This window comes from Pecten maximus, chromosome 8 (genome assembly GCF_902652985.1).
Source record: "Pecten maximus chromosome 8, xPecMax1.1, whole genome shotgun sequence".
NCBI lineage: Eukaryota > Metazoa > Mollusca > Bivalvia > Pectinida > Pectinidae > Pecten > Pecten maximus.
Window position 1 is genome coordinate 24,351,069 of NC_047022.1, and position 21,784 is coordinate 24,372,852.

Consider the following 21,784-nt stretch of genomic DNA (forward strand, 5'->3'; position numbering starts at 1 on the left):
GAGGTACATTTACCAGTGTTTACAGTACCTCATGGTAGACTAGGAGGTACATTTACCAGTGTTTACAGTACCTCATGGTAGACTAGGAGGTACATTTACCAGTGTTTACAGTACCTCATGGTAGACTAGGAGGTACATTTACCAGTGTTTACAGTACCTCATGGTAGACTAGGAGGTACATTTACCGGTATTTACAGTACCTCATAGTAAAGTAGGAGGTACATTTACCAGAATGTTTACAGTACCTCATGGTAGACTAGGAGGTACATTTACCAGAATGTTTACAGTACCTCATGGTAGACTAGGAGGTACATTTACCAGTGTTTACAGTATACCTCATGGTAAACTAGGAGGTACATTTACCAGTGTTTACAGTACCTCATGGTAAACTAGGAGGTACATTTACCAGTGTTTACAGTACCTCATGGTAGACTAGGAGGTACATTTACCAGTGTTTACAGTACCTCATGGTAAACTAGGAGGTACATTTACCAGTGTTTACAGTACCTCATGGTAGACTAGGAGGTACATTTACCAGTGTTTACAGTACCTCATGGTAGACTAGGAGGTACATTTACCAGAATGTTTACAGTACCTCATGGTAAACTAGGAGGTACATTTACCAGTGTTTACAGTACCTCATTGTAAACTAGGAGGTACATTTACCAGAATGTTTACAGTACCTCATGGTAAACTAGGAGGTACATTTACCGGTATTTACAGTACCTCATAGTAAACTAGGAGGTACATTTACCGGTATTTACAGTACCTCATAGTAAACTAGGAGGTACATTTACCAGTGTTTACAGTACCTCATGGTAGACTAGGAGGTACATTTACCAGTGTTTACAGTACCTCATGGTAGACTAGGAGGTACATTTACCAGTGTTTACAGTACCTCATGGTAGACTAGGAGGTACATTTACCAGTGTTTACAGTACCTCATGGTAGACTAGGAGGTACATTTACCAGTGTTTACAGTACCTCATGGTAAACTAGGAGGTACATTTACCAGTGTTTACAGTACCTCATGGTAGACTAGGAGGTACATTTACCAGTGTTTACAGTACCTCATGGTAAACTAGGAGGTACATTTACCAGTGTTTACAGTACCTCATGGTAAACTAGGAGGTACATTTACCAGTGTTTACAGTACCTCATGGTAGACTAGGAGGTACATTTACCAGTGTTTACAGTACCTCATGGTAGACTAGGAGGTACATTTACCAGTGTTTACAGTACCTTATGGTAAACTAGGAGGTACATTTACCAGTGTTTACAGTACCTCATGGTAGACTAGGAGGTACATTTACCAGTGTTTACAGTACCTCATGGTAAACTAGGAGGTACATTTACCAGTGTTTACAGTACCTCATGGTAGACTAGGAGGTACATTTACCAGTGTTTACAGTACCTTATGGTAAACTAGGAGGTACATTTACCAGAATGTTTACAGTACCTCATGGTAAACTAGGAGGTACATTTACCAGTGTTTACAGTACCTCATGGTAGACTAGGAGGTACATTTACCAGTGTTTACAGTACCTCATGGTAAACTAGGAGGTACATTTACCAGTGTTTACAGTACCTCATGGTAGACTAGGAGGTACATTTACCAGTGTTTACAGTACCTCATGGTAAACTAGGAGGTACATTTACCAGTGTTTACAGTATACCTCATGGTAAACTAGGAGGTACATTTACCAGTGTTTACAGTACCTCATGGTAGACTAGGAGATACATTTACCAGTGTTTACAGTACCTCATGGTAAACTAGGAGGTACATTTACCAGAATGTTTACAGTACCTGATGGTAAACTAGGAGGTACATTTACCAGAATGTTTACAGTACCTCATGGTAGACTAGGAGGTACATTTACCAGTGTTTACAGTACCTCATGGTAGACTAGGAGGTACATTTACCAGAATGTTTACAGTACCTCATGGTAAACTAGGAGGTACATTTACCAGTGTTTACAGTACCTCATTGTAAACTAGGAGGTACATTTACCAGAATGTTTACAGTACCTCATGGTAAACTAGGAGGTACATTTACCAGTGTTTACAGTACCTCATGGTAGACTAGGAGGTACATTTACCAGAATGTTTACAGTACCTCATGGTAAACTAGGAGGTACATTTACCAGTGTTTACAGTACCTCATGGTAGACTAGGAGGTACATTTACCAGAATGTTTACAGTACCTCATGGTAAACTAGGAGGTACATTTACCAGTGTTTACAGTACCTCATGGTAAACTAGGAGGTACATTTACCAGAATTTTTACAGTACCTCATGGTAAACTATGAGGTACATTTACCAGAATGTTTACAGTACCTCATGGTAAACTAGGAGGTACATTTACCAGAATGTTTACAGTACCTCATGGTAAACTAGGAGGTACATTTACCAGTGTTTACAGTACCTCATGGTAAACTAGGAGGTACATTTACCAGAATGTTTACAGTACCTCATGGTAGACTAGGAGGTACATTTACCAGTGTGTACAGTACCTCATGGTAAACTAGGAGGTACATTTACCAGTGTTTACAGTACCTCATGGTAAACTAGGAGGTACATTTACCAGTATATTTATTTGAGTATTTACGGTTTGTCCCTGTAACTCTGAGTATCTGATCTCCTGTCCATGTTTGTTAGCTGAATCACGATTGGATCATTGCAGTGCTTCCCCAGACAAGCCATTACTACTGTCTAGAATATGTTCTACAAAAGAAAGGCTTTCCCTGTTTCCCTATAGATACATATATATCTGACTGTGCTTGTCTACATTTCCTGAGTCGTTATTTTGGGTTGTATAGTTTTAATGGTATAATCAATTTGAGTACCATGGTATAAACAACACTAATCAAGAATTCAAGGACACAAAACTTCACACATGTTACTGCTAGAGCTTCAGGAGCAAGGAAGAACTTTACTACATATAGCTGTACTGGCTATTCTATAGCTATACTGGGTATAATTCTATAGCTATACTTGGTATAATTCTATAGCTATACTGGGCATAATTCTATAGTTATACTGGGTATAATTCTATAGCTATACTGGGCATAATTCTATAGTTATACTGGGTATAATTCTATAGCTATACTGGGTATAATTCTATAGTTATACTGGGTATAATTCTATAGCTATACTGTGCATAACTCTAGAGCTATACTGGGCATAATTCTATAGCTATACTGGGTATAATTCTATAGCTATACTGGGAATAATTCTATAGCTGTACTGGGTATAATTCTATAGCTTTACTGGGTATAATTCTATAGCTATACTGGGTATAATTCTATAGCTATACTGGGCATAATTCTATAGCTATACTGGGTATAATTCTATAGCTATACTGTGCATAACTCTAGAGCTATACTGGGCATAATTCTAGAGCTATACTGGGTATAATTCTATAGCTATACTGGGAATAATTCTATATCTATACCGGGCATAACTCTATAGCTATACTGGGTATAATTCTATAGCTATACTGGGTATAATTCTATAGCTATACTGGGCATAACTCTATAGCTATACTGGGCATAATTCTATAGCTATACTGGGCATAACTCTATAGCTATACTGGGCATAATTCTATAGCTATACTGGGTATAATTCTATAGCTGTACTGGGCATAACTCTATAGCTATACTGGGCATAACTCTATAGCTATACTGGGCATAACTCTATAGCTATACCGGGCATAATTCTATAGCTATACTGGGTATAATTCTATAGCTATACTGGGCATAATTCTATATCTATACTGGGTATAATTCTATAGCTATACTGGGCATAACTCTATAGCTATACTGGGCATAATTCTATAGCTATACTGGGCATAACTCTATAGCTATACTGGGTATAATTCTATAGCTATACTGGGTATAATTCTATAGCTATACTGGGTATAATTCTATAGCTATACTGGGCATAATTCTATAGCTATACTGGGTATAATTCTATAGCTATACTGGGCATAACTCTATAGCTATACTGGGCATAATTCTATAGCTATACTGGGTATAATTCTATAGCTATACTGGGCATAATTCTCTAGCTATACTGGGTATAATTCTATAACTATACTGGGCATAATTCTATAGATGTACTGGGCATAATTCTATAGCTATACTGGGTATTATTCTATAGTTATACTGGGTATAACTCTATAGCTATACTGGACATAATTCTATAACTATACTGGGCATAATTCTATAGTTATACTGGGTATAACTCTATAGCTATACTGGGTATAATTCTATAACTATACTGGGCATAATTCTATAGCTATACTGGGAATAATTATATAGTTATACTGGGCATAATTCTCTAGCTGTACTGGGTATAATTCTATAGATGTACTGGCTATTCTATAGCTATACTGGGCATAATTCTATAGCTATACTGGGTATTATTCTATAGTTATACTGGGTATAATTCTATAGCTATACTGGGCATAATTCTATAGCTATACTGGGCATAATTATATAGTTATACTGGAAATAATTCTATAGTTATACTGGGCATAATTCTATAGCTATACTTGGTATACTTCTATAGTTATACTGGGTATAATTCTATAGCTATACCGGGTATAATTCTATAGTTATACTGGGCATAATTCTATAGCTATACTGGGTATAATTCTATAGCTATACCGGGTATAATTCTATAGTTATACTGGGCATAATTCTATAGCTATACCGGGTATAATTCTATAGCTATATTGGGCATAATTCTCTAGCTATACTGGGTATAATTCTATAGCTATACTGGGTATAATTCTATAGCTATACTGGGCATAATTCTATATCTATACTGGGTATAACTCTATAGCTATACTGGGTATAATTCTATAGTTATACTGGGTATAATTCTATAGCTATACTGGGCATAACTCTATAGCTATACTGGGCATAATTCTAGAGCTATACTGGGTATAATTCTATAGCTATACTGGGTATAATTCTCTAGCTATACTGGGTATAATTCTATAGCTATACTGGGCATAACTCTATAGCTATACTGGGCATAATTCTAGAGCTATACTGGGTATAATTCTATAGTTATACTGGGTATAATTCTCTAGCTATACTGGGCATAATTCTCTAGCTATACTGGGTATAATTCTATAGCTATACTGGGTATAACTCTATAGCTATACTGGGTATAATTCTATAGCTATACTGGGTATAATTCTATAGCTATACTGGGCATAATTCTATATCTATACTGGGTATAATTCTATAGCTATACTGGGTATAATTCTATAGCTATACTTGGTATACTTCTATAGCTATACTGGGTATAATTTATAGCTGTACTGGGCATAATTCTATAGCTATACTGGGTATAACTCTATAGCTATACTTGGTATAATTCTATAGTTATACTGGGTATAATTCTTAAGTTTCAAATTTCAAATTGTCCTGCATCCATGATCCATTGTTGGCCAACAGGTGGCCATCTATGTAGGGATATTTCTCAATCTTCATAATTAGATTCCCAAGTGTCGCTAGTTGTGCCCATTAAATTTTGGGTCTGATAGGGAAAATAAAATTGCCCATATGTGGCCATCTTCGATTTTGAGAATTGATGTTTATTTGATTATCACTATTTCTTGAAAAGTGCTAGAGGGATATTTCTCAAACTTCACATTTAGGTTCCACATGTCCCTAGTCCCTAGTTGTGCCTATTCAATTGTGAGTCTGATCAGGAAAACACAATGGCTGAAAGGTGGCCATCTTGGATTTTGACAATGAAAGTTTGTTATCATTAATTCTCAACAACTTCAGGAAGGGGATTTCTCATACTTCACATGTAGGTTTCCCTTGGTCCCTTAAGTGCTCATTAAATTTTGGATCAAATCAAGAAAACACAATGGTCAATAGGCAACCATCTTGGCTTTTGAAAGTTTAAGTTTATTATCTATATTTCTCAGAAAGATCTTTCTTAGATTTCATATGAAGGATTTTTTTTGGTTTTCAGATTATTGAGAGGGAAGGAAGGAACAAGGGAAAAGCAGCAACGAGATCACTGTTACGTGCACATCAAACTATGAATAAAGATCATTCAATGGTGAGTGCAAAGATCTTATTATTAAAGAGATAGACTATTTGATGCTGCCATTTTGGTCAATATGGGAGAAAGAAGCCAAAATAATGGTAAGATTATTAGGCAGATGTAATCCATTGACCATGGTCAAGCCATGCTGTTTAGTTAATTGGCATTATGTTGTCCTGAGGGGATGAAGTGCTGGTCAGTCTGATAAAAATGTGGTGTATCAGGTCAGTTGGTCAGTCTGATAAAAGTGTGGTGTATTAGGTCAGTGTTGGTCAGTCTGATAAAAGTGTGATGTATCAGGTCAGTGTTGGTCAGTCTGATAAAAGTGTGGTGTATCAGGTCAGTGTTGGTCAGTCTGATAAAAGTGTGGTGTATCAGGTCAGTGTTAGTCAGTCTGATAAAAGTGTGGTGTATCAGGTCAGTGTTGGTCAGTCTGATAAAAGTGTGGTGTATCAGGTCAGTGTTGGTCAGTCTGATAAAAGTGTGGTGTATCAGGTCAGTGTTGGTCAGTCTGATAAAGTGTGGTGTAACAGGTCAGTTTTGGTCAGTCTGATAAACGTGTGATGTATCAGGTCAGTGTTGGTCAGTCTGATAAAAGTGTGGTGTATCAGGTCAGTGTTGGTCAGTCTGATAAAAGTGTGGTGTATCAGGTCAGTGTTGGTCAGTCTGATAAAAGTGTGGTGTATTAGGTCAGTGTTGGTCAGTCTGATAAAAGTGGTGTATCAGCTCATTGTTGGTCAGTCTGATAAAAGTGTGGTGTACAATTATCAGGTCATTGTTGGTCAGTCTGATAAAAGTGTGGTGTATCAGGTCAGTGTTGGTCAGTCTGATAAAAGTGTGTTGTATCAGGTCAGTGTTGGTCAGTCTGATAAAAGTGGGATGTATCAGGTCAGTGTTGGTCAGTCTGATAAAAGTGGTGTATCAGGTCAGTGTTGGTCAGTCTGATAAAAGTGGTGTATCAGGTCAGTGTTGGTCAGTCTGATAAAAGTGTGGTGTATCAGGTCAGTGTTGGTCAGTCTGATAAAAGTGTGGTGTATCAGGTCAGTGTTGGTCAGTCTGATAAAAGTGTGGTGTATCAGGTCAGTGTTGGTCAGTCTGATAAAAGTGGTGTATCAGGTCAGTGTTGGTCAGTCTGATAAAAGTGTGGTGTATCAGGTCAGTGTTGGTCAGTCTGATAAAAGTGGTGTATCAGGTCAGTGTTGGTCAGACTGATAAAAGTGTGGTGTATCAGGTCAGTGTTGGTCAGTCTTATAAAAGTGTGGTGTATCAGGTCAGTGTTGGTCAGTCTGATAAAAGTGGTGTATCAGGTCAGTGTTGGTCAGACTGATAAAGTCTGTTGTATCAGGTCAGTGTTGGTCAGTCTGATAAGAGTGTGGTGTATCAGGTCAGTGTTGGTCAGTCTGATAAAAGTGGTGTATCAGGTCAGTGTTGGTCAGTCTGATAAATGTGTGGCGTATCAGGTCATTGTTGGTCAGTCTGATAAAAGTGTGGTGTATCAGGTCAGTGTTGGTCAGTCTGATAAAAGTGGTGTATCAGGTCAGTGTTGGTCAGTCTGATAAAAGTGTGGTGTATCAGGTCAGTGTTGAGTAATTTATCTCCAGTAATGAAGTAGTCACACTCTAAAGCTGGATATGAATGAAGTTGTAAACAATTCAAAGTTCCAATTTTTCTCTATGCTTTGAATGTAAAAAAAATGTTCTTAAAATATTGAAATCTTTTTTTGAAACTGCATAATGACAGATATTTTTGATAAGGTTTTCATATAAGAAAAGGTAAGCGTTTATCCCACATATTCTACTATATAACACGTGTTTGATCAGACACCTCTGTTATATAACACCTGTTTTATCTGACACATCTGTTATTTAACACCTGTTGTACCTGACACCTGTTATATAACACCTGTTTTATCTGACACCTGTTATATAACACCTGTTTTATCTGATACTTTTGTTATATAACACCTATTTTATCTGACACCTCTGTTATATAACACCTATTTTGTCCAACACCTCTGTTATATAACACCTGTTTGATCTGACACCTCTTTTATATAACACCTATTTTATCTGACACCTCTGTTATATAACACCTATTTTGTCCAACACCTCTGTTATATAACACCTGTTTTATCTGACACTTATATAACACCTGTTTTATCTGACACATCTGTTATTGGACACCTCTGTAATGTAACACATGTTTTATCTGACACCTCTGTTATATAACACCTGTTTCATCAGACACCTCTGTAATATAACACCTATTTTATCTGACACATCTGTTATATAACACCTATTTTGTCCAACACCTCTGTTATATAACACCTGTTTTATCTGACACCTCTTTTATACAACACCTATTTTATCTGACACCTCTGTTATATAACACCTATTTTGTCCAACACCTCTGTTATATAACACCTATTTTATCTGACACCTCTGTTATATAACACCTATTTTGTCCAACACCTCTGTTATATAACACCTATTTTATCTGACACCTCTGTTATATAACACCTGTTTTATCTGACACCTCTGTAATGTAACACCTATTTTATCTGACACATCTGTTATATAACACCTGTTTTATCTGACACCTCTGTTATATAACACCTGTTTCATCAGACACCTCTGTAATATAACACCTATTTTATCTGACACCTCTGTTATATAACACCTATTTTGTCCAACACCTCTGTTATATAACACCTGTTTTATCTGACACCTCTTTTATACAACACCTGTTTTATCTGACACCTCTGTTATATAACACCTATTTTATCTGATCTGACACCTCTGTTATATAACACCTATTTTATCTGACACATCTGTTATATAACACCTGTTTTATCTGACACCTCTGTTATATAACACCTATTTTATCTGACACATCTGTTATATAACACCTATTTTATCTGACACATCTGTTATATTACACCTGTTTTATCTGACACCTCTGTTATATGACACCTGTTTTATCTGACACCTCTGTTATATAACACCTGTTTTATCTGACACATCTGTTATATAACACCTGTTTTATTTGACACTGTTATATAACACCTCTTTTATCTGACACCTCTGTTATATAACACATGTTTTATCTGACACCTCTGTTATATAACACCTGTTTTATCTGACACCTCTTTTATATAACACCTGTTTTATCTGACACCTGTTATATAACACCTGTTTTATCTGATACTTTTGTTATATAACACCTATTTTATCTGACACCTCTGTTATATAACACCTATTTTGTCAAACACCTCTGTTATATAACACCTGTTTTATCTGACACCTCTTTTATATAACACCTATTTTATCTGACACCTCTGTTATATAACACCTATTTTGTCCAACACCTCTGTTATATAACACCTGTTTTATCTGACACCTCTGTTATATAACACCTGTTTTATCTGACACCTCTTTTATATAACACCTGTTTTATCTGACACCTGTTATATAACACCTGTTTTATCTGATACTTTTGTTATATAACACCTATTTTATCTGACACCTCTGTTATATAACACCTATTTTGTCAAACACCTCTGTTATATAACACCTGTTTGATCTGACACCTCTTTTATATAACACCTATTTTATCTGACACCTCTGTTATATAACACCTATTTTGTCAAACACCTCTGTTATATAACACCTGTTTTATCTGACACCTCTGTTATATAACACCTGTTTTATCTGACACCTCTGTTATATAACACCTGTTTTATCTGACACATCTGTTATATGACACCTGTTGTACCTGACACCTCTGTTATTGGACACCTCGTAATGTAACACATGTTTTATCTGACACCTCTGTAATGTAACACATGTTTTATCTGACACCTCTGTAATGTAACACCTGTTTTATCTGACACCTCTGTAATGTAACACATGTTTTATCTGACACCTCTGTTATATAACACCTGTTTCATCAGACACCTCTGTAATATAACACCTATTTTATCTGACACCTCTGTTATATAACACCTATTTTGTCCAACACCTCTGTTATATAACACCTGTTTTATCTGACACCTCTGTTATATAACACCTGTTTTATCTGACACCTCTTTTATACAACACCTGTTTTATCTGACACCTCTGTTATATAACACCTATTTTATCTGACACATCTGTTATATAACACCTATTTTATCTGACACATCTGTTATATAACACCTGTTTTATCTGACACCTCTGTTATATAACACCTGTTTTATTTGACACTGTTATATAACACCTGTTTTATCTGACACCTCTGTTATATAACACCTGTTTTATCTGACACCTCTGTTATATAACACCTGTTTTATCTGACACCTCTTTTATATAACACCTGTTTTATCTGACACCTCTGTTATATAACACCTATTTTATCTGACACTGTTATATAACACCTGTTTTATCTGACACCTCTGTAATACAACACCTGTTTTATCTGACACATCTGTTATATAACATATTTTATCTGACACCTCTGTTATATAACACCTATTTTATCTGACACATCTGTTATATAACACCTGTTTTATCTGACACCTCTGTAATACAACACCTGTTTTATCTGACACATATGTTATATAACACCTATTTTATCTGACACATCTGTTATATAACACCTGTTTTATCTGACACCTCTGTTATATAACACCTATTTTATCTGACACATCTGTTATATAACACCTGTTTTATCTGACACCTCTGTTATATAACACCTATTTTATCTGACACATCTGTAATACAACACCTGTTTTATCTGACACCTCTGTTATATAACACCTATTTTATCTGACACATCTGTTATATAACACCTGTTTTATCTGACACCTCTGTAATACAACACCTGTTTTATCTGACACCTCTTTTATATAACACCTATTTTATCTGACACATCTGTTATATAACACCTGTTTTATCTGACACCTCTGTTATATAACACCTGTTTTATTTGACACTGTTATATAACACCTGTTTTATCTGACACCTCTGTTATATAACACCTATTTTATTTGACACCTCTGTAATACAACACCTGTTTTTTCTGACACATCTGTTATATAACACCTATTTTATCTGACACGTCTGTAATACAACACCTGTTTTATCTGACACCTCTGTTATATAACACCTATTTTATCTGACACATCTGTTATATAACACCTGTTTTATCTGACACCTCTGTAATACAACACCTGTTTTATCTGACACCTCTTTTATATAACACCTATTTTATCTGACACATCTGTTATATAACACCTGTTTTATCTGACACCTCTGTTATATAACACCTGTTTTATTTGACACTGTTATATAACACCTGTTTTATCTGACACCTCTGTTATATAACACCTATTTTATTTGACACCTCTGTAATACAACACCTGTTTTTTCTGACACATCTGTTATATAACACCTATTTTATCTGACACATCTGTAATACAACACCTGTTTTATCTGACACCTCTGTAATATAACAAATGGTTTTTTTTCTGACACCTCTGTTATATAACACCTGTTTTATCTGACACCTATGTAATACAACATCTGTTTTATCTGACACCTCTGTAATATAACAAATGGTTTTTTTCTGACACCTCTGTTATATAACACCTGTTTTATTTGACACCTATGTAATACAACACCTGTTTTATCTGACACATCTGTTATATAACACCTGTTTTATCTGACACCTCTGTAATACAACACCTGTTTTATCTGACACCTCTGTAATATAACAAATGGTTTTTTTTCTGACACCTCTGTTATATAACACCTGTTTTATCTGACACCTATGTAATACAACATCTGTTTTATCTGACACCTCTATAATATAACACATGTTTTTTCTGACAACTCATTGACATTAAAGTTCTTACCTGATATTTTACATTATTTATCATTCTTTTCATTTTGCCTTATTTCTGCTGCTTTTTAATATTATTTATCATTCTTTTCATTTTGCCTTATTTCTGCTGCTTTTTAATATTTGTTTTACTTCTGTTGAACTTGCATTGAAGAAAAATATCAGTGAAAAATAACTTACCTGATAGGTGTGATATTGTAAAATCCGTGGTATTTAAATCCTTGCAACTTTGCCAAACTGATCTACACCAGAGCAAAATACATCACTTGTTATTCTATAAGCATCAGGTATCAATCAATACACACAGCCGGTATCACTAACTTTCCTTTTTTGCCACGTGTATAAGTGTAAAGGTAAAAAGAAAGAAAGAAAAAAAAAATCCAGGTGTGTCCTTGCTCAGGTAAGGAACAAACAGTTGTTTCTTCAGGCAGGACCCTAACTCACTTTTGTATGTCTATAAAGCCAGCAAGGCATCCAATCCTTGTAACAGTTGTAGAAAAATATTCATATTTATATAAATGAAAGTATGAAAAATTATAGATTACAGATTAAGGCTAACTGGAGATTAGAAATGCATGAACTGAGTGTTGAAGTGCTGTCAGTATACAGTGGTTGTCTGTTTAATTTCTAGTATGTGAGGAACATACTGTTTGTACAGACTGTTAGCCAAGTGATACAGTGGCTGAGGCCCAGACACTGCTAGAGGCTCCACACGGGGGATTCCCTGAACCACACAGAATCAATATAGTCACTTGGCCAGGCTGTTCAAATAAAAACAGGTCATTAAATTCAATTCAGTGTTTGAACAACTGCAGGCCAATATGAAATATAAAACGATTGATTTTTTAAATATATTTCCTGTTGAATAATAAATTTTTGTTTTGTTATAAAAATAAATACCTTTCTGGATTTTTGGCACTTACCCCATTGTGATCTCTAGAGTTTATCTATGCCTGTCATTTGAACTATGTTGGCAACTGTTTGTTTGGGATGGAATTTTGATACAAAAGAGAGTATAGGTAGGATAAATACAACTTAGCATGCTAATACCTACACCAAGCAGCCAAGCAGTACTGCTCTGCTTCCATACAGTGATGAACAGTTGTATTATTGTACCATGATATATAGTGATAGTTAGAAGGACATTCCTTTTTGGCCTCTTGAACCATTAAATTCGAAAAGAAGTATATAATTTATATATAATATGTACTGATATGATATAATTTATATATAATATGTACTGATATGATATAATTTATATATAATATGTACTGATATGATATAATTTATATATAATATGTACTGATATGATATAATTTATACATAATATGTAGATATGATATGATTTATATATAATATGTACTGATATGATATAATTTATATATAATATGTACTGATATGATATAATTTATATATAATATGTACTGATATGATATAATTTATATATAATATGTACTGATATGATATAATTTATATATAATATGTACTGATATGATATAATTTATATATAATATGTACTGATATGATATAATTTATATATGATATGTACTGATATGATATAATTTATATATGATATGTACTGATATGATATAATTTATATATGATATGTACTGATATGATATAATTTATATATAATATGTACTGATATGATATAATTTATATATAATATGTACTGATATGAGAGAATGACATTACCTGTACACAACCTCCTGATTCTCCAATCCCTCCCTCCTCTCCCTCTCTTGATCCCCCTCACTGAACCCTTATCCTCTTAACTCCAATGGACAGTTAATCTGTCAATCTCATATATTAGCTCCCTCACCCATTGTGTGCCAACTACATAGTCCAAGGCATTCATATACCTTTATGTGATATACTGAGTAAGAGAAACAGAATATTATACTAGCTCCTGTTGAGATTTACTTTATTAACAGAATACTTTATTCCTTTGTGACTTTTTGGGTATGACCACAGGCGTCTAGTATTTATGGAAAAAAATATTAGCCCCCCTACTCTTACTTAATATCAACAAGGTGTAACATTGTAAGATCAGAAGATGCATCAACTTACTGTGGAATGAAAGTAGGCTATTTATTGGTCAACAATTATAGTTAGTATTGTTTACAGAGCTGTCAACCAATCAGATTGCCCCTTGCATACTGCTCTGAAATATACAGACAAGTTCTGTTCCACGGTCAATGCATCATTGGCTATTCTGACTGCTCATTGCATAGGATTGTTCTAGATCTGTGTCCATATGTCCTTCTCTAGTTAACTTGTGTAGGCTCTTTCTCATACTCACTTGTCACTGGAGCTTCATATTTTGGGCATGTGTTTACCTAGGTGAGGCAGTGCGTCATATACCAAAAGTAGGTCACTTTAACATACATTTTGACCTTTGACCTACATCAAGGAAAACCTAGCTTTATTGTCTCCACTACTTGTAGCTGGAACTTCATATTTAGGGCACAAGTTGATGTCAGGTTGTGGGTCATATACCAAGGTTAATTGTTCTTTCCTATATTTTGACCATGGCCTTTATCTAGTGGGAGGATATAAATCGCTAAATTGTCTTGTTCCAGTGTGATTTAGATACCGATAACAAACAGAACATTGCATTACTGTTGAGATTTACTATAAAAAAAAACAGAATGCTTTATTTTTGTGATTTATTAGATAAAATGAAATATGAGCATATTACATTTCAAAGTACATTTTACACTTCTGTGTCATTTATCAAAATATGAGAAACATTATCATAAAATTATACCCATTTTAATGATGTTCTTTCAAAAAAGAATAGAATCATTTTTCATGAAAATCTCTGTCATTGATGAAAATTACGCATGTCTGTTTTAGCGACTATAAATTAATGAACTGCTTCTTGTAACATTATACTAATTGGCATTTATAGTTATAATAATCACCAAATGAATTTAGTAGCACTCTATCATAACAAAGCCATTCACTCAGATCAGTTCATCAAAAAATGGTAAGAATGTAAAGGTATATGTATGTATGTTTGCATTAATGTTATAAAAACTAAACATTACACTAAATTATACCAAGTGACCATGTCAAGATTTTATTTGTGTCAAATTTTCATTTAAATGAAATGAGTAAAACTACATCGACTACAAAAAAATTGCTGGCCTAATTTGTTTGAATTAATCTGACATATAACATATTTTTCTGATAAGGGGAGGTAATCAGATGCAATGTATCCATTAATGATAAGAAAGGCTATATATAGTTGATAAGGTTCTGTTTAAGTAAGCTTTGTGAAGTTCAGAAAATCCACATACTACAGTATACACAGTTATTTTGAATTGATATCATTATCTCTCTGTAAAAGAGGCATTCTGTTGTTGAAATGATTTTATGCTTTAAAAATAATAGTAAAATCTTGCGGGAATCTTGCATTTTCTTTAACTAGTAAAAGTTTACTATAATATGACACTCAAAGTCCAAAGAAAACTCACAGTTCTCACTATTTAAAGATTTTTTTAAATGTATATAACTTTGACCCGTAGTACAAAAAATAATCACAGCCAACAACTATCAATATGAGCATGTTCAGATAAGTTCAAGAACCAAAAATGATGGATGCGGCTCCCTTTGGTAAGTGATTAGCTAATGGGTCCCTGAAAACGGAATCAGTGAAAAAATGAGTACACCACAAGCATCATATTAAAAGTTGTGCAAATATTGGCAACCAGATGGAGATATGGAAGAGAGCAGGAGGCCGCCTCAGTTGAGTCAAATGAGGAATTTGCATTGCTTTAGTGGAATACTGACAGACTAACAGGTTTGTAATAAAGGTATGCTTGGAGTTAAACACTTGCTACCATGCTGAGAAATTGGACATTAAAACTAAATTTTACCTCATAGAACCACAATAAAGGATTAATAAAGTGTAATGTGCATTTGCCATTAAAATCTTGGTATTAAATCTGTTGCAATTTCCTTCATTTACATGTATATGCCACACGTTTTGTTCACACGGTACATGTTTGTGCCCTTTGGGGCTCATATCTATGCGACTGTGTATGTTAACTTTTGTACGTGATATTTTTAATGTTTTTTTTTATATTCTTAATTCATTTACTTCCTTTGCATGTTATCAAAGCATAAGTAATGGAGGTAAAACGGGCTATAATAGGGATTTATCATCACAGCAAAAACAATGCACCTTTGTTGTTTGCCATGCTGTGCTCTGTTTACAATTGTCTTTTGTGTCACATGTTAAACAAATGAAGTGGAGGAGGCCAAACAGAATACAGCAGTACGGACGCAAGGCGTCAGACTTTGAAGATTTTCTGTACAAATATGATAAAACGTAATAGTTTGTCACAAAGATGAGTGTAAGCTTCTTTTGCTTATAAATCTTATGAATTAATTATTGTGCATCTCATATCTGCCATTTGAACGAAAGAATGACCCTTAGATTTTTATGGGATCTTGATTTATAAAAATCTTAAGACGTTAAAAGTATAAAATTTCATAAAAACGATATATGTTTGCAAAATGTGTAGGAACTGGTTAAATAAAAGCTGTTGCATGATTATAATTTAAGCTTAGATTAAGTAGACTAGGATATTTCTGTATAAATATAAAGAAAATTGACAAAATTAAGAATGAGTTATGTTTCACATTAATGTTTTCACTATGAGTAATGCTAGCACAAAATGTAAAACTCTGTTTTGAATTTTCTGAAAAAAAATCTATCATCAATTTTAATACTTTTCATATATCCGCCTAAAAACTCCAGCTGCTGAATCAGATATAAGCTCTGTATGTTGGTATCCTGTGGATCCCCTTATAACCTAAAGTCTCTGAACCAGATTTTACTCAGTGATGCTAATTCTACCTCTAATGCCAATTTTCTGCTCAGTCAACTATAAACATGGCAGACTTATAACCAACTCCATGGTGATTAGGTACACACATTCAGGTACTTTATGACTTGTGAGTTGAAAATTTGGTTTTTGATTTACCTGCAGGCTCCATTCCTTACTTTAGATTAGACTGTCAGAAAGATCAAAGTCCACAGAATTCTGAGGATAAATCAAAGGAACCAGTCACCTCAGGCTCTCCAACTGGACACCCTTATACCAATAGTTAGTAAGGAGTACTATATGCTTTCAGCTTTTGCACTACTTAACAATATCTTAACATAATGTTAACATTGGTGTCTATTGGAGAATGTGTTGTTCTGTAATCTGTAACATTGGTGTCTATGGGAGAATGTGTGGTTCTGTAATCTGTAACATTGGTGTCTATGGGAGAATGTGTGGTTCTGTAATCTGTAACATTGGTGTCTATGGGAGAATGTGTTGTTCTGTAATCTGTAACATTGGTGTCTATAGGAGAATGTGTGGTTCTGTAATCTGTAACATTGATGTCTATGGGAGAATGTGTGGTTCTGTAATCTGTAACATTGGTGTCTATGGGAGAATGTGTGGTTCTGTAATCTGTAACATTGGTGTCTATGGGAGAATGTGTGGTTCTGTAATATGTAACATTGGTGTCTATGGGAGAATGTGTGGTTCTAGATCTGTAATCTGTAACATTGATGTCTATGGGAGAATGTGTGGTTCTGTAATCTGTAACATTGGTGTCTATGGGAGAATGTGTGGTTCTGTAATCTGTAACATTGGTGTCTATGGGAGAATGTGTGGTTCTGTAATCTGTAACATTGGTATCTATAGGAGAATGTGTGGTTCTGTAATCTGTAACATTGGTGTCTATGAGAGAATGTGTGGTTCTGTAATCTGTAACATTGATGTCTATGAGAGAATGTGTGGTTCTGTAATCTGTAACATTGATGTCTATAGGAGAATGTGTGGTTCTGTAATCTGTAACATTGGTGTCTATGGGAGAATGTGTGGTTCTGTAATATGTAACATTGGTGTCTATGGGAGAATGTGTGGTTCTGTAATCTGTAACATTGATGTCTATGGGAGAATGTGTGGTTCTGTAATCTGTAACATTGGTGTCTATGGGAGAATGTGTGGTTCTGTAATCTGTAACATTGGTGTCTATGGGAGAATGTGTGGTTCTGTAATCTGTAACATTGGTGTCTATAGGAGAATGTGTGGTTCTGTAATCTGTAACATTGGTGTCTATGGGAGAATGTGTGGTTCTGTAATCTGTAACATTGGTGTCTATAGGAGAATGTGTGGTTCTGTAATCTGTAACATTGGTGTCTATGGGAGAATGTGTGGTTCTGTAATCTGTAACATTGGTGTCTATGGGAGAATGTGTGGTTCTGTAATCTGTAACATTGATGTCTATGGGAGAATGTGTGGTTCTGTAATCTGTAACATTGGTGTCTATAGGAGAATGTGTGGTTCTGTAATCTGTAACATTGGTGTCTATGGGAGAATGTGTGGATCTTTATTATGTACATCCCCATACTTATTTATAAACTAATAGATAAGGGATGGAGCATCAACACAAAGGATTCCGTAAACTTGTAGGTTTTAATATGTTTACATGTTTCGGATGGCTTAAGGCCAACCGTCATCAGAATTTATAAACTGTGAAAACAGATATCGTTGCTTAGAAAATTGATCTGTTGTTCAAAAGTAATCCATTTTCATTTTCAGACACTAACATTATGAAACATTTTAAAAAGTCATGAGAGAAATAACCCTATTATTCCTGACAGCAAAATTATAAAAATTTAGGTCAAACCAGAATTGAAAAGATGTTTGAGTGATGAATTCTTGACTGTCATTTAAATCAAATTTTGTGATGGATTCTGAAAGAGATAATTTTTGATGATTAGCCTAAGGATTGATAAGATATTAAAACAAATGAAAATTTGCTGTTAAGAAATTACAGGATGTCATGGGAAATCCAACAGATGACAAATTCCACTTCTCTTTTTTCTTTGTGTTCTCCATCAAGTGTATAGAATCTATAGACTAGTTAATCATCATCTGTCTTAATCCATTAGAGGAACACATCCTTCCAGGAGTTTCTTAAGAGATATGGTGCACTCTGTAGTTTTTAAACTGTCTGATTGAATATAAAAAAATCATTACATTTTTACCAGTGAAATATCGAAAATTATTCATTCTATAAAAGTGATATTTTTCACTAGTGATTTGACCAATCAGAACACTTCTTACAAATGACAATGAGGAAAATTAAAAAGATTTGCACATAGTGTAGCTCTCCGCCATGTTATATGATGTTATAATGCAAGGTAGAATATATAATGTCACGATTTGGCGTACATTTGTGAGCCATTGACAGGGGACCGCAATGAATTCTGGGAGAGATTGAGCTGTCTCTGCATATTTTGCTATCAAATGTTATAAACAGAATATCTAACAGTATCTTCAGTAATATACAATTATAGCCTTTGGGTGAGGTGGATACCTGGTTTATCAACCCAAGAAAGATAATATTACCTGAGGACATAGTCTGAGGTCAATATATTAAATCCAGGTGTTGACCGAAGCTAAAGGCTGTAATTGTTTTATTATTTTTGATAGATTGATAAATTTAAATTAAAAATATTACAAAAACATTATGTTTCTTCTTTTACATTTATTTCATTGTGACATTTTTTTTAACACAATTTAACAAGATAGGTAACCATTTGTATATGATCTTAAAATCACTTTGGAGTATTGATATTATAATTAATTGTGACATTTTGATAATGGGACAGGAATGGCACTGGTAAATTGCATAGTGAACTGGACATCTGCATGGTATTTTGTACAAGATTTTGTATTTTGTGCTCTGTCTTGTCATGGGTATGACGATTGGAAAGATAGAATGTTTGAGAATCAGTGATAGTTACAGGATCTCAACTTCTTACGTCCAAACCTTAACTTCCTCGGCCATTGTCATTCCTGTTTCCAATTGTTTCGGACATAAGTCTCTTTGTGTTCTCTGTTGTTTTACCTTGCATAAGATTTTACAGAGTTCTCTGACTTGTGTCTAGTAACGGGTAGGCAGAATTGTCTGATGAAACGGATGCGAAAGCGAAGGTACAATCGAATAAGGCGTCAATAATAATTTTTCACACGCTCCAAGTCAGTATCAATATTTATAAACAGACACATGATGCACTTCTGACTAATCAGAAGAGAGTTTAAAAAAGCATTAAAATAATAATAGCAAATATGTTTAACTTGTGTGGCTAATATTTTAATATTTTTACTCGTGCTACCCACTCGTGAAAAATATCAAAATATATTAGCCACACTAGTGAAATATATTTGGTATTACTGAACACACTGTTAGATATCCTCTATTTCTTTTATTTCTTTTTTTTTAAATTTCATTTTTGTCAATGGAACTTTTCTAAACAAAATTTCATGAATACTGTACTTTTTTTTTATGTAGTTAAATTATTTCAGGGCCTTAATTAAGGTTACATGAAAATCAAGTGTAGATAGATTTCACTTCAATAGAAATACCAGAAAATCAAGTGTAGATAGATTTCACTTCAATAGAAATACCAGAAAATCAAGTGTAGATAGATTTCACTTCAATAGAAATACCAGAAAATCAAGTGTAGATAGATTTCACATCAATAGAAATACCAGAAAATCAAGTGTAGATAGATTTCATTTCAAAAGAAATACCAGAAAATCAAGTGTAGATAGATTTCACATCAATAGAAATACCAGAAAATCAAGTGTAGATAGATTTCATTTCAAAAGAAATACCAGAAAATCAAGTGTAGATAGATTACACTTCAATAGAAATAGCAAAAAGTCCAGGGGCATGTATCTTATTTATTGTACCTTTTTAACTGCAACACATTTTCTGTACCACATTTTTACAGGATGTGTTGCCAGATTGTATGCTGTGATAATTTAAAACGAGCACTAACCACTTATTCAAAAATCAGGGTTAAAGAGTACAAATAAACATTTATGCAGACACACCCAACTGGATAACAACATCAATTTTGGCTAATTTATCACAACAGGTATGAGGCACAGAAACAAAACTGATGTAATGTTATATACCTACCTTTCTTCATGTTGCTTAAAATTCCAATTAGCAAGCCTTTTTAGGTCACCTGAGACAAAGTCTCAAGTGACCTATTGTATTTTAACCGCCTTTTGTCCATCGTCCGTCGCTAAACAATTTACATTTTCGACTTCTTCTCCAAAACTGCAGAACCAGATTCAATGAAATTTAGCAGGAAGCTTCCATGGTCAAAGGTCAAACAAAGGTGTGAATTATATGGTCCCAACCCCCAAGGGGCCTGAGGGGCGGGGGCCTAAAAGGGTTTGATTGACAAAAATTTCAAAAAATCTTCTCAACTCCCAGATATGGTAGAATAAAACGTTTTCACAGATAGAAAGGTCTTAAGGTCCTTAAACAAAATTTTGAATTTCATGACCCTTGGGTCTCACATTTGCCACTGAGGAGGGGGTAAACTTTACTATAGTTTATATAGGAAATTACAATATTGAGTATCATTTGTTTGATTTCTATTGGAAGTCATTCTAACATTGCAAACATTTTAGCAATGGATGACAACTTGATAGTATGTACATGTTGGCCCTGGGCTGATGGGCATGCAGGGTCAATTAAACTAACTCAAGTATTTCAAAACTCAGGTGATCATTTAAAGGCCCATGGGCCTCTTGTTGATATGTCTGATCTGTTCATGCATTTTGGGCTACGTTCCAGATTTGACCTAATGAAATTATTTTCCTATAATATTACAGATGTGATAAAAAAACTTTTTCTAGATAAATGGACAAGTTTGATCTGAAAAAATCATGATTTAGATATCATACTGGGCTCAAGGCTGGGTAACACTGAAAATTCAATGATTTCTAAC

General features: G+C 34.3%; 2 protein-coding genes across 2 annotated transcripts in view; both read right to left on the reverse strand.

Moving 5' to 3' along the window:
- Window positions 1-12,571, reverse strand: part of LOC117332878 (protein trapped in endoderm-1-like) — a 39,991-nt gene extending 27,420 nt beyond the window's left edge. Inside the window, exon 1 of the mRNA XM_033891940.1 lies at window positions 12,136-12,571. The gene's annotated coding sequence lies outside the window, so the exon portion shown is untranslated. The remainder of the gene's footprint in view (window positions 1-12,135) is intronic.
- A 4,544-nt stretch (window positions 12,572-17,115) lies between these two features.
- LOC117332221 (uncharacterized protein PF11_0207-like) lies at window positions 17,116-20,971 on the reverse strand. The gene is made up of 2 exons (XM_033891106.1): window positions 20,962-20,971; window positions 17,116-18,332 (listed from the first exon to the last, which is right to left on the reverse strand). Exons 1-2 carry the CDS (start codon window positions 20,969-20,971, stop codon window positions 17,116-17,118), a joined length of 1,227 nt encoding a protein of 408 aa, XP_033746997.1.
- Window positions 20,972-21,784: the final 813 nt, after the last annotated feature.